The sequence below is a fragment of the Capsella rubella genome, unplaced genomic scaffold, assembly GCF_000375325.1.
Source record: "Capsella rubella cultivar Monte Gargano unplaced genomic scaffold, Caprub1_0 scaffold_3, whole genome shotgun sequence".
Classification (NCBI taxonomy): Eukaryota; Viridiplantae; Streptophyta; class Magnoliopsida; order Brassicales; family Brassicaceae; genus Capsella; species Capsella rubella.
Window position 1 is genome coordinate 2212408 of NW_006238921.1, and position 22322 is coordinate 2234729.

The 22322-nt window shown below is 38.7% G+C and overlaps 7 protein-coding genes across 7 annotated transcripts; 3 read left to right on the forward strand and 4 right to left on the reverse strand.

The window, feature by feature from the left end:
• The first annotated feature begins 59 nt into the window (after positions 1-59).
• LOC17892903 lies at positions 60-759 on the forward strand. Its single transcript, XM_006298755.2, has one exon. The coding sequence runs from the start codon at positions 133-135 to the stop codon at positions 511-513; it is 381 nt and encodes a 126-aa protein (XP_006298817.1). The 5' UTR covers positions 60-132; the 3' UTR covers positions 514-759.
• Positions 760-1106: 347 nt separating this feature from the next.
• LOC17892548 (ubiquitin-like-specific protease 1A) lies at positions 1107-3696 on the reverse strand. Its single transcript, XM_006297535.2, has 9 exons — positions 2912-3696; positions 2701-2780; positions 2519-2609; positions 2309-2407; positions 2127-2219; positions 1896-2015; positions 1716-1819; positions 1568-1640; positions 1107-1457 (listed from the first exon to the last, which is right to left on the reverse strand). The coding sequence occupies exons 1-9, from the start codon at positions 3602-3604 to the stop codon at positions 1395-1397; spliced, it is 1416 nt and encodes a 471-aa protein (XP_006297597.1). The 5' UTR covers positions 3605-3696; the 3' UTR covers positions 1107-1394.
• A 129-nt stretch (positions 3697-3825) lies between these two features.
• Positions 3826-7706, forward strand: LOC17891614 (pentatricopeptide repeat-containing protein At3g06920). The gene is made up of 2 exons (XM_006296894.2): positions 3826-4123; positions 4345-7706. Exons 1-2 carry the CDS (start codon positions 4102-4104, stop codon positions 6978-6980), a joined length of 2658 nt encoding a protein of 885 aa, XP_006296956.1. The 5' UTR covers positions 3826-4101; the 3' UTR covers positions 6981-7706.
• A 106-nt stretch (positions 7707-7812) lies between these two features.
• On the reverse strand, positions 7813-11981 carry LOC17891477 (probable histone-arginine methyltransferase 1.3). Its single transcript, XM_006299854.2, has 15 exons — positions 11684-11981; positions 11275-11337; positions 11008-11110; positions 10609-10752; positions 10356-10459; positions 9891-9989; positions 9736-9805; positions 9470-9566; positions 9337-9391; positions 9118-9201; positions 8927-9004; positions 8704-8807; positions 8422-8594; positions 8165-8322; positions 7813-8080 (listed from the first exon to the last, which is right to left on the reverse strand). The coding sequence occupies exons 1-15, from the start codon at positions 11876-11878 to the stop codon at positions 8003-8005; spliced, it is 1605 nt and encodes a 534-aa protein (XP_006299916.1). The 5' UTR covers positions 11879-11981; the 3' UTR covers positions 7813-8002.
• A 170-nt stretch (positions 11982-12151) lies between these two features.
• Positions 12152-15173, reverse strand: LOC17891156. Its single transcript, XM_006296984.2, has 3 exons — positions 15016-15173; positions 14408-14766; positions 12152-14194 (listed from the first exon to the last, which is right to left on the reverse strand). Exons 2-3 carry the CDS (start codon positions 14752-14754, stop codon positions 12295-12297), a joined length of 2247 nt encoding a protein of 748 aa, XP_006297046.1. The 5' UTR covers positions 14755-14766; positions 15016-15173; the 3' UTR covers positions 12152-12294.
• A 1448-nt stretch (positions 15174-16621) lies between these two features.
• Positions 16622-18168, forward strand: LOC17892057 (tRNA pseudouridine synthase A 1). Its single transcript, XM_023786418.1, has 6 exons — positions 16622-16739; positions 16835-16925; positions 17058-17197; positions 17309-17671; positions 17748-17810; positions 17891-18168. Exons 1-6 carry the CDS (start codon positions 16665-16667, stop codon positions 18128-18130), a joined length of 972 nt encoding a protein of 323 aa, XP_023642186.1. The 5' UTR covers positions 16622-16664; the 3' UTR covers positions 18131-18168.
• LOC17891173 (protein TRIGALACTOSYLDIACYLGLYCEROL 4, chloroplastic) lies at positions 18106-20693 on the reverse strand. The gene is made up of 5 exons (XM_006297507.2): positions 20317-20693; positions 19958-20222; positions 19207-19561; positions 18560-18897; positions 18106-18444 (listed from the first exon to the last, which is right to left on the reverse strand). The coding sequence occupies exons 1-5, from the start codon at positions 20598-20600 to the stop codon at positions 18247-18249; spliced, it is 1440 nt and encodes a 479-aa protein (XP_006297569.1). The 5' UTR covers positions 20601-20693; the 3' UTR covers positions 18106-18246.
• Positions 20694-22322: the final 1629 nt, after the last annotated feature.

Here is a 22322-nt window from a genome sequence, read left to right on the forward strand (position 1 = left end):
AAACGAAAACAAACCAATTCTACTACAACTGCAGGCTGCAACCCCCCCCCCCCCCCCAACACACAAAAGCAATAAAGAGAAAGAAAAGCAAAAAAAAAAGCAAAAACACAAACACGAACACAGTCAGTAGAAATGTATCAAGATCCCCGGCAAGGCGTTGGAGGCGGTGGTGGATCTGCGCCACACGGAATCATACTGGTCGTCGTCGTTGCACTGGTAGTGCTCGTTCCGTTCTTCATCGGAGACGGTGGTGAAGCCATTACGGATGCGATCGCAGAGCTTCTGAGTCCGGTGGGACTTCTGTTGCTTCCCATCATCCTCCTCCTCATCATCCAGTTCCTCTCCTCGGAACGCGGTTCCTTCGTCTCGGCCATTTTCTCAACCGGGGAACCCGACTCCATTCACCGGGTTAGCGGATCTCCCGTCGGCGTCGCTCTCTTCCTCGTACTTATCTTGTTCTTACTCTACAACCGCTTCTCCATCTTCGGTGGAGATGATGACTCCGATGACTGATGCGACGTCACGTCGTGTTTTCAGATCTAGTTTTTTTCCCTCTTTTTAATTCTTTTTTGGAAAAAAAAAAATATGAAATAAATTTATATTTTTAATTCGATTTTTCTATAAAAAAAATTGTTTTTCGTTTTATTTTGTTTGACAGTTGAAGTCAAACAACTACTGTACACACAGCAGTGTTTCCATGTAATGTAGGTATTGCACGTGAGACTCACGTGTCATTGCACTGATCAGGTTTGTATTATGAGACGTATTTACGAAAAAATTGCCAACGTAACATGTGGATGTAGTTATTATACATATGAACTTTAATTAGCTCCGGGTCCAAAGATCTACAGAAAGAATTTAAGCCTAATATAAATCTTAGTTGCTCAAGTTTTTAGTGTAATTAAATTTAAGTATGTACTAATTGATGTGATAAGATAAACAAATTGACAACTATTTATTGTTTAATAAAGAGAGATCAGGACTATATTTGAATGGGGGACACATTGGAGTTTCGGACTCGGTCGCCACATGACGACCACGTGACAACTGAGATGGTTGTTCTCAGACATTTTTCTGATTTCTCATTTTGCAATTTCCTAATACAATAATAATAAATAATGCGTATCCCTTTTTATTCGTACCCTTCATGTTACAAACTACAAATATAATATCAAAATTAGAGTTCCTGGTGGTGAAAATAGAATCTTTTATCAATTATCCGATTTTCACTATCAAGCCTCATCATCAGATAACCAACCACATCGTGTTATTTCTATGTACATCAAACACGTGACATAAATGCATCTTACTTTCTCAACACTATCTATCTACATGAAGAAGAAGGCCTTTCAAAACTATTCTTCAAGAGTTTCCTTATTTTGCTGTGGCATCACTCACTCAGCTTTCAGTTGCAGAATCTCCTTCGCTGTCCTATCCCGGAAATATGGCATTTGTTCCTGTCGAAACCACACAAACACTCTCTGTTTTTATGCAGTCCTAAGTCTTTCAAAAATGACACCGACCTACTAAAGACAATGGCAGGTTTTGACACTTTCCGAGATTTTACCTGCGTGAAACAAAGTTCCAGACCTCTGCTGTAGAAGTCTATGTACTTCAGCATAAACATTCCACAATCGAATCTACACATTGCAGAGCCAAAGTTTTACAAAAATTGTACTAGGAAGTAGCTGACATCTTTATTAGGAAGACCATACCCGTTTCTCTGCATCGGAAGGTCCTGGACAAATTCTTGTCTCCATCCACTTACATCAAGGTCTACTTCACTCTTGTCATTAACTTCATCCACAAAATATCTAGCCTGACAAATAATAAACTGCGGAATCAGGATATACATGTTATGACACAAAAAATTGGTTTCCTTACTTATATATTACCAGTGCATCGAGTATTTTAGGCTCCCTTCCTTTGAATGAGTCGAGATACTGGAATTTCCGGTCCTTTATATTTATTACAGCCAACGTCCAGTGGATGTTCATATGGATAGGGATAAATATCTGACAACAAACAAAGTCTCTTAGATGGTATAATGAGAAAAAAAGTTTGCATAACTCAAAAAGGTGTGTAATATAGAGAGTGATAGCAGATGAAGCACACAACAAGTTTACCTTGTCACAGTCTTTGAGGTGGTAGCCCAACCTCTTCATTGAAGTCCATCTTCTGACTGCACCATAGTTGTATCCAGTCCCCGAATTAACTAGCTGAGATGTGATTTAAGGTTATGTCTTCTTGTTAAAATTCATGAGCATATGTAAATCTAAATTTCATTTTCCAAAGAAATGGGTATAACCTTAGTGAAGAAAAATGTATTGAAAAAATGGCATTTTAGAAACTTCTTTGGTTCTCTAGCTTCCCTGTCTTTCAGCAATACCAGATAAAGATTAATGACCTACATAGAACAAAGTCCAAAGTTTCACAAAATCATAGAGGTTCTAATCGGACAAAAATATTATATCCAATCTCCAAAAAGATCACATGTGACTGAAATGGGCTGACGAACCTCATCATTCAACCATTCACCTGGTCTAAGGCACCTCAGGATTTCCCCTGTAATGTCAATATTTGAGTTCTTATGTGCAACCAAGATGTTCCTGCAGTGAGAGATGTTAATAAAATTACATCACAAAAACAAATATGAATTCTCAGAGCAAGTGAATAAGAGATCAAAAATCAAAATCATACGAGTCATTAGCTAGGAATACACGCTTGACTGCCGTCTCTTCCTCTCTAGAAAGAGGCAGAAATGCTTCACGTTGTACATCCTGAAAATCAATTAAAGAACAACGACGCAACCAGTTTCGCAAAATCAAAAGATATTAACTGGTTCATATCAGGAAGCATAAAAGCTTAAACTTTAGCCACAACTATAAAAGATAAAGGAAAACAGCCAAACCTCTGCTGGTTCTTCATCTCGTTTCCAAAAAGAAAAAAAGCGTCGCAGTAAAGCACGACTTCTCTCTTTCAAATAACCGCCAAAGCCTCTGTCTTTCAGTTTGGAAGTCCGGTCCTTGGCACTCTCCAGAACCTTTCTGTATGCTTCATAACTGGAGACATCGGTCACAGGGCGATTCAAAACAAGTGAACTATTAGCTTGAGAACCATCACCCACCATCAAGCTCCTATTTTTCAGATTAACAACCTCAGATCCCATATCTGCCTTCTCTTCCACCTCGTCCACCTCCATAGCCACGTTTTCGACACACTCCATACTTGTATCACTATGTATCATTTCCACATCTCCACACTCATCGTCAACGTCAAACATTTCTCTATCCGTTCTATAGGGTATAGAAAAATCAAGTGCATCTCGTCTAACCATGTCATAGTTCCTTGTGAGAAAATCCGCTCCAAACCCATTACCAGAAACTTGTCGCGTGCTACGGTCTCGACCTACCTGTCCTGTCCTAGCAGAGAGTCCGCTCTTGAGGATCCGCGAAGGCGCATGAACTTGTCTCCGCAACGGTGATCTCACTTCTGGGTAACGGTAATTTCCTGGAGCCATGGCTCTTGATGAATGTGAGAAACTGGAGTTTTCACAAAGGTTTAAACGGGCGCTGCGTTTGTGGTAACTGCTCATGCCGTCCATTGGTCTAAAACAGAAGGAACCATAACCCTAGAAATTCAAAATTCGATCCCACGAAACCGAAGGGTCATAAAATCCCCAATTCAGGATTCAAAACCCTAGATTGAATATCATGAAAACTTGGGAGCAAGCAATTTTCAAAATTTCATTAAACCCACTGTCGTTTTCAAATTGCGACGTTTCCGATGGCGACCGGGTCGGTTTGACCCGACTCGACCCGGGAGGTTTTGTTTTCGAAGAGATAGGTCAAACTCATATTTGTTGACCGTTCCTAAACCCTCTGAGCGAGAAGGAGGTTTCTGGATCTTGGTTCCTCCGAGTCGCCTAAACCTATGTTTGATTTCTTCTCGTTAAACCCTCTACTCTCCTCTCCTGAAAGCTGGGCCTTTTTCACTTCAGAGTTTCGTTAAAAATACAAGCTTTGATTTATAACTGTTATCTTCTTCGATCGTGTTGGGTTTTGAGATTAGTCCGCAGTTTGGAACTCGATCATCAGGAAGATGCGGATGCTACTAAGACCAGGTAATCTGCTTTTGTGCATTTCAGTTTCTGCAATTTTTCAATATTTGATAATGAAGATGGGTACTGAGCTAAATTATGGTGGTTTCCTTATATTTTTCGCTTAGAAACTGATGAATCTTATCTCATATGAATTATTCAATGCTGGGATTCGTAAAAGCAAAATGTGTTTATTAATTTATCTTAGTTTGTTCCTGATTTACGTTATGTTTGTCGCTCTGCAGGAATTATATTTCACACCTATACACAATCCTCTTGTGCTGTCACAGTTTGTAAGCCCTTATCATCTTTGTCTGATAATGGCGAAAATCATGAGAAACCATATACATTTGAGGGTAATATGCAAATTGTTAATGAAATTTGTAATGTTTTGGAGACGAGTCCATGGGGACCTTCGGCTGAGACTGCTCTATCTGCTTTAAGCTTTAAACCACAACCAGAATTTGTCATTGGGGTTATACGGAGGCTGAAAGACGTTAATCGGGCGATTGAGTATTTCCGTTGGTATGAGAGAAGAACCGAGCTGCCCCATTGTCCCGAATCATACAACTCCTTGCTTTTGTTGATGGCTCGTTGTAGAAATTTTGATGCTTTGGAACAGATTCTTGGAGAAATGAGTGTTGCAGGATTTGGCCCTTCTGTTAATACTTGTATTGAGATGGTTTTGAGCTGCGTTAAGGCTAATAAGCTTAGGGAAGGTTTTGATGTTGTGCAGTTGATGAGAAAGTTCAAGTTCCGACCTGCTTTTTCAGCTTACACAACTCTTATCGGAGCTTTTTCGGCAATTAATCATTCTGATATGATGCTGACTCTCTTTCAGCAGATGCAGGAGTTAGGATATGAACCAACTGTTCATCTTTTTACGACATTGATTCGGGGATTTGCCAAAGAGGGTAGAGTTGATTCTGCTCTATCTTTGCTTGATGAGATGAAGAGCAGCTCTCTTGATGCCGACATTGTTCTTTACAACGTATGTATAGATAGCTTTGGTAAAGTGGGCAAGGTTGATATGGCATGGAAATTTTTTCACGAGATTGAAGCTAATGGTTTAAAGCCTGATGAAGTCACTTATACTAGCATGATAGGAGTTCTGTGCAAGGCAAACAGATTGGATGAAGCTGTGGAGATGTTTGAGCATTTAGAGAAGAATAGACGGGTCCCTTGCACTTATGCTTACAACACGATGATTATGGGTTACGGTTCGGCTGGAAAATTTGATGAAGCATACAGTCTCCTAGAGAGACAAAGGGCAAAGGGCTCTATACCGAGTGTGATCGCATATAATTGCATTCTTACATGTTTAAGGAAAATGGGAAAAGTGGACGAAGCTTTGAGAATGTTTGAGGAGATGAAAAAGGATGCTGCTGCAAATCTTTCAACGTATAATATTCTCATTGACATGATGTGTAGAACTGGTAAACTTGACTATGCTTTTAAGCTACGTGATTCTATGCAGAAGGTTGGTCTGTTTCCTAATGTTAGGACTGTGAACATAATGGTTGATCGGCTCTGTAAATCCCAAAAACTTGATGAAGCATGTGCTATATTTGAGGAAATGGATTATAAGGTTTGTACCCCAGATGAGATTACATTTTGCTCCCTCATAGATGGCTTAGGGAAGGTCGGAAGAGTTGATGACGCTTACAAAATATATGAGAAGATGTTGGATTCTGATTGTCGTACTAACTCTATTGTTTACACATCCCTGATAAGGAACTTCTTCAACCACGGTAGAAAAGAAGATGGACACAAGATATACAAGGAGATGATTAATCAAAATTGCTCGCCTGATTTGCAGCTTCTTAATACGTACATGGATTGCATGTTCAAGGCTGGAGAACCAGAAAAGGGAAGGGCGATGTTTGCTGAAATAAAATCCCATCGGTTTGTCCCAGATGCTCGAAGCTACTCGATATTAATTCATGGACTAATAAAAGCAGGGTTTGCAAATGAAACGTATGAGTTGTTTTATTCCATGAAAGAGCAAGGCTGTGTCTTGGACACACGTGCTTACAATATTGTCATTGACGGTTTCTGCAAGTGCGGAAAAGTTAACAAAGCTTATCAGCTGCTGGAGGAAATGAAGACAAAAGGTTTTGAGCCAACTGTCGTTACATATGGTTCGGTCATTGACGGGCTTGCAAAAATAGATCGGCTTGATGAAGCTTATATGCTCTTTGAGGAAGCAAAATCAAAGAGAATAGAGCTAAACGTGGTAATCTACAGTAGTCTTATTGATGGGTTTGGGAAAGTTGGTAGGATAGATGAAGCTTACCTTATCCTGGAAGAGCTTATGCAGAAAGGATTAACACCTAATGTTTATACATGGAACTCATTGCTTGATGCATTGGTCAAAGCTGAGGAAATCAATGAAGCCCTTGTCTGTTTTCAGTCGATGAAAGAATTGAAATGCACGCCAAACCAAGTTACTTACGGTATACTAATAAATGGTCTTTGTAAGGTCAGGAAGTTCAATAAAGCCTTTGTCTTTTGGCAAGAGATGCAGAAACAGGGGATGAAACCCAGCACTATTTCTTACACCACCATGATATCTGGACTTGCAAAGGCTGGGAATATTGCAGAGGCTGGGGCGCTCTTTGATCGGTTTAAGGCAAATGGTGGCGTTCCAGACTCTGCTTGTTATAATGCCATGATCGAAGGTCTAAGTAGCGGAAACAGGGCAACAGATGCTTTTTCTCTTTTTGAGGAAACACGTCGAAAAGGATTACAGATCCATACCAAGACCTGTGTTGTTCTTTTGGATACTTTGCATAAGAATGATTGTCTTGAGCAAGCAGCTATTGTTGGTGCTGTTTTGAGAGAAACAGGAAAGGCACGACATGCTGCACGATCTTGGTAGACAGTTATCAATAATCTCGTTTCTTGCATAGGAAAACCAACCAAAGACTTTTTGGGTTATGTCTGCTTCATGTGAGCATTCTGAATCACAAGAATCCCAAGTTTTTGGAGGGGAAAATGATTGTTCGATATCTGTCAGTGGTGTTCACAGATCGAGAAAGATGGGTGTTCCTCGCTTGAAACATGCTTATATCAGTTGAGCCCAGAGTAATTTCTTCTGTTTCCCTTCTTCGTTTTTTGATTCAGTTCTTGAGAACCACCAAAATCTTCGTGGTAACTTCCCCATCCAGGTGCATCTTCTGCGTTCTTCCTGATGTCATGGCTGCACTGCCAGATTTGCTGGTTTTGATTGGAGACTATTTGCTCGGTCTAACATTTCGGTATGAGCTCTTACATATCACAAAGGTTGTATTTTCTCTTACATCTGAGCCAGCTCCTTGTGTAGTGTAAGAAGCAGAAATCTTATGAAGATTGTGACTAGAAGTGAATTTCATAAGAAAATGCCTGTGTTGCTCTGTCTTACACTGCATTATAACAGAGCACCAGTTTCGAGATATAAACAGCTTCGTAGAAAACTTAACTTTTGCTCAAGTTTTTACTTTCATTATATGTTCTACATCTGTGTCCATTGATAAAGTTCTCTTACGATTCTTGCTTGGGGGAAATATTATCATTTTATCAAACCTAGAACTCGATTTACAAGGAATATAATGATTTTTTTTGTTTATTGGTTTTTGATAAAAGAACTTGATTCTAGTTTCATGGCGTGTGGATGTTACTACTTACAAGAGTAGATTTTAAAGACAACTTAAACTTAAATGATAAGATGGATGTGAAAAAAAAAAAAAATTAAGGTCCAAGACTTTTACATGGAAGCAATGGGAATGATAAGATCTTTCCATGCTCCTCCTTTAGATAGAACCGTACCAAAACTCACGTGATACAAACAGGAATCGCAAGTTCATTATATGACTGAGATTCAAAAAGATGATCATCTCTAAACTTCATTTCACTTATTAGCTTCTAGAGCTGGGTACTCGGATTCTGTGGCAGTTGTTGCAGTAACTCTTCTTCTAATTCATCGTTTTGTGTTTGTATGTCCTGCTAACAGTAAATGCATAAATATCGATACACATATAAAAAGAAAGCAACCATAACTACTCTAGTTGCTGAATGCATTTTTACCTGTGTATTTAGCTCCGGTTGTAGTTGTAGTGATGGTTCTTGTGCGACAGGGTATGCTTGTGGCTGAGACATTCTATAATATGGTTCTTTCAAATCGAATTTGCATGTTGATGATTGGAGAATTCCGCCTTGACTTGCACCGGGACCCCACATTTTAGCTGTTAAAAACAAAATACTTTTCGTTTATCAGTTCTGGAGTGCAAGTTGGATGATGGTGGTTTAGAATGACCAAAAACGCAAGGCACAGCAAATTGGACCTGACAAAGTTAGATCTATGGTGTAACTCTGAGCACTGTGGGCTATCAAATGAAGTCTACCAGTGATCTCTTGACCTGCCATTACGTAAAGAGGCTGCGAGAGAACACATCTGATTTGGTACCAATGTGTTGTAGGTGCACCAGGAGCAGTTGTGAGCCATCTTTGGACCGTGCTGTTGGAAACAGATTAGAAAAACGAGTTTAAATCAAATCTTCTTCAATTGCAAAGATAAATATGAAAACAATAAGTTTTGAATGAAGAAAAATGAGAAGCAAAGTTACCTCCCGTCGAAGAGAACGTCAAACCAGCAGGCAAGTCCATGCAATCTGGTGCACATGGAAGCCGTGAATTTCAATGGGATATCAATCTCGTAAAAATCTTCTTCCTGTGAGAATGAATTCAGAGATAAAATGAGATTGAAAGACATTCACACGCACCATGAAATATCAAATTTCTTGACATAAAGTGAAAACACCGAGGAACAGTCTTAAGTAGCGCAAGTACCTTCATTTGAGTGAAATCTATCATGTGAAACATCGGAGGAGCCACTAATACTCTCGGATCAAATGCATCAACCACGGGCTGTAAAATCAATAGATATGATTCATTGATACTGGTTATGATGAGAATAACCAAATATGTTACTTTGGTATAAAAACACATTTACAAAAATGCTTGGGTGAAAATAGATATACCTGAGAAAAATAACCTTGGTGTGCTGATCCATATAGAGGTGTCAGATCAACTCCATAATAGTTTTGCTGCTGCCAAAACAAAGCCTGCATGGAGGAGGAATATGTATTATTGAATGATTAAGAAGACTGCATAGAGCATACCAAAATTAAACTAACCCAGCAAGTTGGTTCAATTTTTCTGGGAAATAATTCTTAAAATAAACCAGTGGCTTTCCGTACCTTATTTGCCATCTCAATAAATAAGAATTCATCGGAAAAAGGTGCCATGTGAATCCTACAGAGATAAAATTACATGAGAGTGAAGTCATAATATGAAATAAATGAAGGAATGGCTATCAAAGGTTGACTTTACCTTCCGACAGTGGGAAACATTTTGCCCTTTGGAGACATAAAACGATCCCTAGCTATTACATATGATTCTAACATTCTCTCATTGACCAATAAGGTGCCTGGTTCAAAACATAAAACATGTCATTTATATGATTAATGGAACTTTCAATCACTAGTGATGTTTACACATATCTTTTCTCTGAACAAGGTTTTTGCTAAACCAAAGATTCTAAGTTTTTAATTTTCAAGGAAAAAGACACATTTAAAGTCTGTCTCTGAGCCACATACCCATCGGTTCAGATATCAAAATATCTGCTTTCTCAGGCAACTCGATGTCCTCAACTTTACCCTTGATGACCTACACTTGTGCCAGTTTCAACAACATCAGAACAACGCATATATCACAATAATATAAAATGATCAAACTGAGTTAAGCGCCTTACTGTGATCCGTTCAGCGAACAATGGGTTTCCAGCAATCAGCTTACGTGCATACTCAGCCATTTCTGATGCTTCAACCGCATACACATGCTTGGCACCAGCCTAATTTAGCAGAAACCATAAATATGAATGAAGAAGAAAAAAGAAAAAAATCACAAGTACTATAACCATATAGCTATGAAAGCTTCTTGTCACCACGATATAACTAGAAAATAGTTCACATTTATTTTGGCATTGTTGTCTTTTGCATTTACGGATCATCAATTCTATAGGGTGGATTAAGGCAAGGACATGTTGGAATCGGGGATGTAGTTGCAAAGTGAGTGAGGACTTTTCAATAAACAAGTCTTCCTTAGTCTTTATTCATCTTTTAGTTTTACGAATAAAATTCTGCCTATCTATCAACCTATTCTTGTTCGAGCATAGCAAAATCTTAGTCACGTAACCTTTAGCCTAAATATTGCATACCTGGGCAGCAAACATTGACAAAATGCCACTCCCAGCACCCACATCGACCACAACACGACCAGCAAAATCTGAACGATTCTCCATGACTGCAGCGTAATATGTACCTGAAGACATGAATAAGGTTCATAATGAGCTATTCCAGGCCAAAAAAGCGGTGAGAAGTATACAGTTTGTATGAAGGATTTGCATCCTGAGAATCAAGAAAACTGGAGCAGTTCTGAAACAAACGATACATTGAGGCAAGATATTTTACCTGTCCTCACATAATCTTGAAGCATATTTTGTTGATGTAGAAGTTGTCCATAATAACGGAAATACATTTTTGCCGAGGACGCCTCTATCTTATTGTCAAACTTGCTTTTCTTAGTTGAAACTGTTCCATTTTGCACGGATGATCCTAGAAACGGAAAAACGACAAGACAGTAAAGGAGAATGCACAAATATTATGCGTAGATTTTGAAATGGGAAAATGATAGTAGATAGTGAATGCACAAGTAGCCAGAACTTTTTTTTTTTTTTTTTTTTTTGTTGAACAAAGCCAGAACAAGCTTAAATTTTGATAATAAGTATTTATATAAATTGTTTCAGAATCTTTCATAAGTAAAAGCAAGGCATCCATGTTATAACATCCATAATTGGTACAAAGGCTCACCTTGAACAACAGCATCCTTTTTCCACTCTTCAAATGAATCACAAAAATCCTTGCTATCCTTGTCATTTTTAAATTTGATATTGACTCCTTGGGAGAATGATTTCTGTTTCAGAAAAAAAACTCATTTCACAAATCATGAAGAAACAAAAAAAAACAAATTATCTTGTAACACATCACTGATAAGGCACTCATGGTTTTACCAAGAAGGCGAGACAATATATACATTTGCAAGGATAACTATAGAAATTAATCTCAAACATAACGTACCTCCTCTGAAGAACTCGAACTATCAGATACACAGATGAAATGGACTGGCCCCAACTTGAATAACTGAGAAAAAAAAGCATAAACAAAGATGCAATACGATCAACACATGCATTCTCAGACGTAACAAGACTCAATAAGATTGTAAAACATAAGCCCAATGAAATTTACCAAATTCAATCTGACAAGAGTTTAAACTATTGGATGCAATTGTAAAATTAGTACGAACACCATCTTATAAGTCTCAGACAAACTGTGAAGCAACAATGTGGAACATAGTAATTTACAGATATAACAGAGTTTTGTTTCTTCCGAAAGTTGGCATCTTCATGTATCAAAGAAACGTTTCAAAAAAACAAAAACCGATAAGAAGCAGAGGAACAGTAACATGAGCATGTGAATCGACATTCACCTGAGCTGAAGCGAGATCAAAATTGAAACAAAGGGTCGGATCCGATTGCAGAAATCGGAGCTCCGTGACTCCATCAACGCAGGAAAACGTAGCTACAGCTGGAGAGGACGACGAGACGGAAGAAGAGGAAAGATCAGTGACCGAGTCTAGAGAGAACTCCATCTGCTCCAGTTTTTTCAAAGAAGAGACCTCCATTATTACACAACGCTACTGATACTGTCTCCTCTGTCTCTGTGTGTAAACAAAGCTTTAAGAATTTTAGGGTTTTTCTGCCTGAGAGCTCTCTGAGAGGGACTGAGATAAAGCCGCCAAAAGGAGTAATGAAACGGTGGCAGTTTCGTAATTAATAAAGTCTACTTTTTTGTAACCGAAGCCCTCTTAATTATGGGACAATATTATCGAATGTGATATTTGCAATTTACAACCGAATGCTGTATTATCTTTAAACTAATTTTCGTAGATAAAAAAAGTTCGAAAGTCATAGATCAACAAATTCTGCGAATGTTAAAAAAAGCTCGCTTTGGTTTCAAAACGAAGGAGATCTTTATTCTTTGTCACACAGGAGAAGAGATCCAAAATCATCTACTTCTAAACTAACCAACCCATCCTAACTAAGTAGCTTTGCAGGTTTTTTTGTTATGTCCTAGTCCCTTGCACTGGCTACACTGTAGCTGACGTTTTATCATGTCCAACGGCTCAACCTTCTTCATCTTCGGTCTCCCCGGTGTTCTCCTTGTTGGTGGAGGAGTCACGCAAACTAAACCCTCAGGAGGCTCGTCCAGCATCATCCTTTCCATGTTCGGGACAGGTTGAATCGACTCTGCGTACATTAACCGGTGACTCTCAACAGTTAAGTATGTCGAGCAATAATCATACGGGCTTTTCTCTATGCATCCAATCACAGCAATTGCATGGCTACAAGGCAACCCCGTTAGCCGCCAGATCTTGCAGTCACAGTCACACTGATTTATATCTACTATGCTGACTGAAGCTTCTCCTCCATTAACCTGGAATAAGCTACCTTCTGGCGATGAAACCTGAAGTGATTGTGCAAGCTCTATTTCTTTCTGTAACTTCTCCTCGTTAGATGGTGTTAGAGTTGTGACCCATTCCCGTGATTCAACCTGATGAGTATATATAGATTGCATCATCTTTGCTCGAAATTCATCAATCATTTGGGTAATAGGAAACTCATGTGCTTCAGAAACCCAGCTGTAGAAGTCCAACCCAAAGGTCGAGTACATCTGGTTATATCTCTCTCCTTGGAACAGCGCATTTGCCCAGTGGTGTGGTTCACTTTCTATAACCCAGTTGTAAGCATCAGGAGATATACTTTTTATATTCTCCAAGGCACTGTAATAACCTGTGGGTGTTGTCGCATATGCCACAGAGTAGAAATCATTTAGCATATACCGTCTTGCTTCATGAGAAAACTGCCCCTTCAAGTCCACATTTAGTTTTTCAGCTAGCTGGCGTAGACAATATGCGTGGTGTGCATCTTCAAAGACCTGCGCAATTCCATTCTTCAGACCATTCTTGAAATCTGCAACAAATGTGATTCTTCGCGACTCAGACAACGCAGATTTAAGTTGTTCCAAAAACCAGAGCCAGTTCTCTTCTGTCTCTGAATCCACAATAGCAAAGGCTACTGGAAATATGCCATCTTCAGCGTCGCAAGCTGTTGCAACGAGCATAACCCCTTGATACTTTGAGTTTAAGATAGCATTGTCAAGGAAAAGGAGAGGGCGGGAACCATGTTTAAACCCAGATATTGAAGCATAGAACGATATGAAAAGACGATGGAAGCTCGAATCTTCTTTTGTCATGAAAGTGGCAATACTGCCAGGATTTGTCTCCTTGATCTTCTCACAGATTAAGGGAAGTTGACTATAAGCCTCTTTATAAGAACCTTGAAGCTGCTCTCGGGCAATCTCCTTTGCTCTCCATGCCTGTGAGTAATTTAATTGAATACCATACTCTTTGTTTATGTCCTCAGCAATATCCTTGGGCTTGTAGTCTGGGAAGGCTTTCAACTTCTCTTTCAAGATGGTTCTTACCCATCCTCTAGTTGCACGGTAACCAGGTTTGATGACTGCTCTCTCACATGTGTGCCTCGGGTTCATTTTCTTGATACATATCAACTGAGTCGTTGATAGCCTCGCTGCAGTGATACGCCAAGGACAACCTTGAGCTTTGCATTTAACAGAAACTCGATGGCTGTCATTTTTCTTGTATTTGTAAGCAAAACCATGGGCGACTGAATACTTGTGCAATGCATCTCTGAATTCAATAAAGGTATTAAACCGTTGATCAACACCCGTGATGACGTTTTCCCATTGCTGTATCGCTGTGTTATGTTTCTGATCAACCAAAACAAAATTGCATGGCAAAGGAGTATCATCGGGCATAGCCATATCAATTTGAAAATCATTTGTCATATCTTCCTCGATAACATCTCCTGCACCACAAATTGCAGGTACCACCCCTTCTGATGCTGTTGTCCTACTTGACCTGTAGAAGCAACTCACACATTAGCTACTTTCTTTAACCTAATTCAGACAGGAGATCAGTTGTGCTTCATTAAATAATTGCATTAGCTGCAAACAACTTGAACACAACCGTACAATTCTAACTATGATCAGCTCAATGAACCAGTACAAGTTCTAGAACAAAGGGACCGGTTACAAATAAAGGAAGTAGAAGAAAGCAAAGGAAAACATATACCTACTGGCTGGCATGGTGGAGAGATTTTTGGCACCAGCTAGCTCGGGAATGGCGAAGATCTCGACACTCCCTGCATCAGCAGAAAAGGTGACCATGCGTTTGAAATCCTTGTCCTTGGAAATGGTAATAAGGGTCTTCTTGTTTCCAGGGAGAAAATACTTGAGAGTCATAGTCTCCAAACCAAAATCAAAATTGTCAGCCAACTCTGACTTGAAATCAGTCATTGAAGTGTTGTGATCGATATCTATGGCAAAAGCATCGCCACCAGAATACGATAACAATCCATCTTTAATAGTCACAAACTCTCCTCCTGACTGACATATAGCTATGACTTTGTTGGTGGCCATGACCAATCAATCCTATAAAACAAACACAAAACCAGACTCTCTATATTACACACTTTTTTGCATAAAACACAAATCCTCAATTTTATTAAATTCAGGCCTCAATAAGAAATCAGGAAAGTTATGAACCCTAATTTCAGAGAACGAATCCGAAATTGAATAATAGATCACAATTCTGAATTCAGAAAAGAGGATCAGAAGGGGGGGAATACAAACCCTACTAACGAATTGAACCAGCTTAAAATCATAGGATTATAAAGATACCTGCATTAGAGTACCGTTGATTACGCCAGCCTGAAACAGAAAGCTCAAGAATTCGGTTCTATGTTCTGATGATGAAACATTGAAATTGCCGAGCTTTTTTTCTTCTGCAGACACAGAGACACAGAGAGAGAGGAGTTTGAAACATTCACGTACGGAATGGTGACATCAAAACGCTGCGTTTAGACTACAATTAGCGTTTCGCGTCTGTAAAAAGTGATTAAATAGCGATTTTGGGGCTATTAGAACATAAGTCGCGGTTTCCAAAAACAATGTAGCTGCGGTGGAATGATTTGAAACTCTTGTGGATTTGCAAAACTCATCCCACTCGGCTGATATGTAATGCAGCTAAATAATCAGAGATTGTTGTCTAACACATGTATAAGCTAATTGTAGGATCGGCACATGTGAGTTTGGGACAGTACATGCATTGATACATACATTACTCTGTGTGCTGATATTGCAGATCGATCATATTGGAAATATTTTTGTCGTTTTCATTATTATTATGGGGAATACATGTCATAGTAATAGCAAGTATTGGGACTAGAGATTGTAAACCGTTGCTTGCTACCAGTTGCAACAACAAGCAATTTCATAAGTAAGTTTTAGACAACCTCCTGATACATAACCTCGCAAGATGCAGCTTTTACTGCATGAATTCTCGTGACATGGGTATGCCCTATCAAAACATGTATTGCGATTGTGACTTTGTCCTAATTTATCCATTCAGAAAACCATTCACAAAATAAATGTGTTAGTAAAACATTAATGATCAATGCATGTAAAATTCTGATACAAATGCAAAGATCTTTGAATATTTTGACTCAAGTGGTAAATTGTTCATGAATCTTTTATCTCAAGAGAATTGTTTATCGGATTAAAATTCATTTATTTGCGATTAAGAAGATCTTGTTTAAAACAAATAAATATATTACCTGAAATCACGGGCAACATGACGAAAGCAAACATCATCAATGAAAGTAACATAAGACACGAAAACTTCTTGGTTGCCATAACTTTTTGAGGATGCAGCAACTTCTTTCAGAATACTCTTCAATCTCACAAACAAACAACCCTATAGAAGAAAAAAAAACGATTTCAAAATAAATGTTAGAATTAAGATGTTCTGGTAGTGAAAACATTTTAACAATTCATACACGACTTCAACATATTTTATAAGTCGATTTACCTGTCTTTATGAAAATTTGCTTGTTACAAAGAACTGATTTTGTTGGTCTTGTGTGTATGCATTTATACACATTGCAATTTTACATATAGAAATATATAGAACTCCATAAGGTATGATAGAGTTTTCTACAAAATAAAATTTAGACTATAAATTTGGTCAACAAAAGAATTCATAATTCAGAATGTTTCCATTTGAGTTTTTTCTTTTTATGTTTTAAAATTAAAGAAAAGGCAGTTTTGTTAGTTTGACCAAGTACAATATGCTTCCATAGCCTCTTTTACAAAAAGATTTCATATTAATTAGTCCGTTCTCAAACCAAAACAATCTAATAACCGGATGAACCCAAAAGTTTCGGTCCGGCATGATCTAACTAATCATACGCACCGTTTTACTGGCCTTGTCCTTCTTCTTCTCCTAATCAGAATAATCAATCAGATTACACAAAGAAGAAGAGAAGAGGATGAGTTGCGCTACACCTGCGCTTCCTCCTTCACTCTTTACTAATGGTTCTCTCTCGTCTCCTCAGAGTGTCTCCGTAAGCTCCACAAATACAATCTCTTTTTTCCGAATTGCGACTTCTTTGCTCGCTTTCGAAATGAGTGATTTAATCTGAATGTTTGTGTGTTTCAGATGACGAGCTCAAACAGTTTGGTTAAAGTTAGCGACTCTGGTGGTTATAAATGGCGCCTTGTGATTGCCTACGATGGCACAAAGTTTGCAGGTTCTAGTTAATAGCCTAACTACATATTTCTCCAATACTTGTAGTCTTTTAAGTTTTGGATTTTGCTCCTACTTTGGACTCATCTATCAGTCTTGTTTCTTTACATCCAATTGAATGGTGTGTTGGCTTCAGGTTGGCAGTATCAGGAGTCACCACCAACGATCCAATCAGTGTTAGAGAAAGCCTTGATTCACATAACTAAGCTCGAAAGAAAAGAGCTGCATCTTGTTGGAGCAGGCAGGACCGATGCTGGAGTTCACGCTTGGGGTCAGGTTTGGCTAAAATTCCCAACTCTGGCTTTCTAAACTTTAAAAGAATTTCTGGTCTAAATACAAACTAAATCTTCCGTTATTCTTTCTTTGCCCAATCTTGTTTTTCTTCAGGTAGCTCATTTTGTCACTCCTATTAATTATACTAGTTTGGATAGCATTCACGCTGCTTTAAACGGTCTTCTCCCTAAAGATATCCGTGTCAGAGAGATGAGTGCAGCGGTTCCTGAGTTCCATGCTCGGTTTTCTGCCTCTAGCAAGATTTACCGCTACCAAATATACAACGATACTTTCATGGACCCGTTCCAGCGTCATTGGGCATTCCATTGTGCTTATAAACTGAATGCTTCTAAAATGCGGGAAGCTGCTAAACTTTTTGTTGGAAAGTATGATTTCTCTGCATTTGCTAACGCTACACGGGAAGATGGAGTACCTGATCCTTTGAAAACTATTTACCGCTTTGATGTCATTCAAATGGTATAATTTCTTAGTTCTTGAAAATGTTACGAAAGTGTCGTTACTTAACCTTCGCTGTTTTATTTTTGGTGTTTAGGGATCTCTACTACAGCTTGAAGTTGAAGGTTCAGGCTTTTTGTACAGACAAGTGAGAAACATGGTTAGTTCCTTATTCTCTCTAACTGCGTTCAACACGGCGAAATAATGCTTTTAGTCTGCTGAGCCCTTCCATATGTGCAGGTAGCTTTGCTGATTCAGATTGGAAAAGAAGCATTGGATTCAGATATTGTCCCTATGATTCTGGAAACCAAAGACAGGAGGGAACTTGCAAAGTATACTAATTTGCCTGCACCACCTCATGGCCTTTGTCTTGTGTCTATTCAGTATAAGGAAGACCATCTAAAACTTCCACTGGATTGTCCTGTAACTAGTTTTGGTAGACATCACACTATAACAAGATGTAAACTTCCCTTCTATTGAAACATTCTTCTGTTTAACATAAGAAACTGAAAAATAAATCATTGTCTATTTACTTCTCTGCAAGACTACATTCTTCACAGGATCAAGCTTGACATTTTGAGTGGAAAAAGCTGAAACTATGTCTCAAAGAAACGAAGCTCAACCATGAATTCTTTCTGTTGTGGGGAGTACCAAGCAACAGCCTTGGCAGAAGCAAGCACTTGAAGAGCATATTCGATAGCAAATACTGTCTTATCTATAGTCACGGGGTTAAGTCCGTTCTTCAGATCAATCTGAATTCCAGATTCCACTTTGAAACTAAACGGTCCAACAATCTGCAACCAAATCCATAGAAGATTATTACAAATCAAGTAGCTGAAAACTATGAATTTAAGAATTTCTTATTGTCTGGTAGACGATCTGCTCAGAGCAGAATATCCTGTCTTTTACCTGTTGCTGTAAAGAAACTAATACTTCAGGGCAGATTTTCTGAAATGCTTCTAAACTAGGCTGCCGAGAATTTAAAAGATCTTGTGCGACGCTAGTGGCACCGGTAAGAAACCTCAAACCATGCGGAAAGTCTAATCTAGCATGGAAACGGGTGAGATCAAACAAGGGCTTCTGGAAGTTTCCATATTGAGCTGTGAGTGATGCCCGTCCTAAGGCATCAGCCATGAATCCGGAATTTACAGATGGAACATGAAGAGAGAACCCTCCAACACCCTCAGAATCATTCTCAAATTTTGATCTGATTGAATTTTCACCAAATGCGGCGGTCAACACAGAGCCTGTAGGATTTATGAAACTTATTAATAATAACATCAAATAGAGTATCAAAAGGACCAGTGCTTCCTACGAGGAGGGCTCACTCAAACATAAAAATTTCAATCAGAGAGAACACATTGCTATTCAATAGCCGTAAGAAACCTTAGATCCCACAAATTCACCTTTTGCATCACTGGTTCTGTAACATCAAATATCTTAGGCTTGCAGAATTCAGATGAACAGAGTTGCACATAACTTATTAGAGAAATCGCAAAATTTCAAGTATTGACAGTAAAAATGCTTCTGGAATGAGTTGAATAAACTTATCATACCGATAATCCCCGATACTGCGACATGAGGACTACTGAGGAAGATGTCAAAGGGCTTGTAAGTTTCGAGCTTTGGAGTGGTACCCCTCCAGAGATCCATGTTTGTCCTATAGGAGACTGCAGATATTAAAGACAATCCAGGAAGCAGAGACGGTGGAGGCACTTCCATTGTATCAGAATTAAACTTCTTGGGTGATCCACTGTTATGATGTAAACATAAATGGTAACTTAGACCAGACTCAGCAGGAAGAGAAGCTAGATCTATAGCCATTGAGAGTGGCACATCCCAATAGTCACCATGTTTATCCACAAATAGTCCAGGCCAAAACGCCTCTGCTGTCAGATTGTGAAGGGGAAACTGAAACCGACGAAAATAGAGAAGTAAATCAGAACAAGAGCATCAAAAAGTGTAGAGGACTTTATAACCTCAGTGAACCATATTCATTAATTCAGAACGATAATTCAGCCTAGGTTATCAAATTTTCAACCAGATTGGAATAATCGATACAGACAATAGAGCAAAGCTTGTAATTTTCTATTCTATGAACTGTATTCTTTGGAGAGATGTGAAACAGAACAATGAAAATCACAAGTCTAGTTCGATAGCTGGGTAGGATAAACTGACCTACCAGATTTCTTAAGCTAAGTGACCCAATTTCCAACTTTCAAATCTACCAATAAATCACATTTCCATCCAAAATATGAAAAGATCAATAGCGTCAACAAATCAAAAAGAAGGTAAGAAAGAAATTGCCTTGTGATTGAAGATAGCCTTAGCCCTAGGATTCTTCTGAAGATCACCTTTGTAAGTATCATAGCTAAGAAGCAAAGTATCATCTGGTGTCAACAACAACTCAGAGCAAAAACCCAATGCATACAAAGATTTGTCCTTCAAATGCTTGCCAATTGCGTTTAAACGAGAAGCTGCTGTAGACGAAGACCCTCGACCAAATGCTTCATTCTTTTTTATCTCCGATACGAATCTCTGAACATCGAATTGGCCCAGAAGAGACACAAACCTTGGGATTATAAAAAACAAAAAACAACCATTATAGAGCTTTCACCGAAACTATCAGGAAAAAAAGCCAGGATTTTGAATTTGGTGTAGTATACCAATTATTGGAGAAAGGAAGAGTGAGGACTCTTTGAAGAGAGAAACCACCACCGCCTCCATCTCCGGTGTTTGAACGGATAGAGGAGAAGGAAGGGATGAGAGGTGTGGCCATGAAGCGGTGGAAGAACTCAACTTGCTTAGAGCGAGAGAGATGAGTGCCTCTGGAGAGACCTAGAGGAAGAGGATCGTCCGAAACAGCTCGTGCGGTGGCCTCGAGCGTCACCGGAGTTGACATATCGAGGTCCCAGATGTCTCCCTCTGCGACCCATCTCAGTCTGTTCATCGCCGTCGCTCTACACCGCCGTCGCTCGATTTCTACAACCAGCTGACCTCGAGATGACCAAACACAGTCTTACTCTGGATTAGTCCGATAAACACCGTGACGTTTTATGTTTTCGTAAGAAGAATGCTTTGCCGTTTTTATTAGAGTCCCAAGTACATCGCGGAGCATTTTTTAGGTGACAAGTGCTGCGAGCCTGCGACTGCTCCTTAATTTGTGTGACAAAAAAACGCAAATGCAAACGCTTTTTTAAAAAAAAAATGCAAACGCTTTTAATTGTCTAATTTTAGTTTATATATTTATAATACGTCAAATTGTCAATTCTAAATTTGATAATTCAAATTATACAATGTATATAATCTCGGGGTGGAGCCACAATGAAATATGATAAATTTCAAATTCAATGTTTGCTATAGAAAACTGTCATTATACTGTTATAAGATCATTTTTATTCAACAAGAAAAAAACTTGAAGATAATTTTTGTTGATTACCAGAGGGCCTATGTAATGATTAACATAATAACTCTCTAGCTAGCTAGCAAGCAAGCGACAAATAAACATCTTGCCTACTTTTTTAGAGTGTTTATTCCTTGTGAATATAAAAATGTCTAGAAGTGAAAAGCTCTTTTTTTATTTGGTTGGTGGGGTGTTTCGTGCATGGTTCCTCTAGGATTCCAACTTGTCCCCAGCCTTGTATATAAAAGGACCTTGAGTTTTGAACCCTAAACCATCAGACTCACCTTCCTTCACATGCTTATACGTATCTTTTAGATATAAACACGCAAAATACATCTCTCTCTCTCTAAAGGATCATTAAATGGGTAGTTCGTGGCGTTTCTTCTTTAGCTTCTTCGGCAGCTTCAAGGCGTGGTGGCGACGCAGACAGAGATCAAACCAGGCAGGAACGGACGACGAGATGTATGGTGAAGATAGTGAAGCCAACTTCTATAATTGGTACCTCGTCGAACCAGCTATTAACAGGAGATCCACTGATTTTATCAAAAGGTTCCACGAGACTCGTGACTGATATACTATTCTATCACCTTTTTATCCTTCCAATATATATCAGCTCTGCAAATTTGTAGTTTGGAAGAAAATTTGTTTTTTTTTTTTTGTTTTTTTTTTGTCTGATCGAGTAGTGTATGCATGTGTTTTCTATATGTGATTTCAATAAATATAATCATCATTAATTGGTCAAGTTTATCCATGTTGCTTATCTGTTTTTTTTCCTCTATATACTATACGTTATCGTCCTTGCATACAGTTTATATTTACACTTTTTCACTAAAAGGTTTGGTGCATGGAACTAAAGTATCGTCTAAGATGATTTAAAATGCGTGATTGGCCACTTCAGCCGTCTAAATGATTTTACCGTGCGCCTGTAGCCCAAGCGTACGATGTTAGAATGTATGAATATACGAGTCCCCTCAGACCCAAAAAAAAAAAGAAACAAACAAAAAAAGCTTCTCCCAGCTTAAAGAAAACAATAGAGCTTGTAAGTAATTCACATGGGGTTTACGTAAAGCTGCTGTGTTGATGAGATGATTGATTGTAATGCATGTACAAGTATCGCTGATGAGATGAATTAGTACGTATCTGATTGGTCAAATTAATCTTCAACCGAAAGTGCTTTTATGTATTAAGATTGGATAATCCTCTTTTTAGCAAAAGTTATCTTGGAAGGCAAGAAGATTGTTCGTCTCCAGGTTAAACTTCGATATGGGA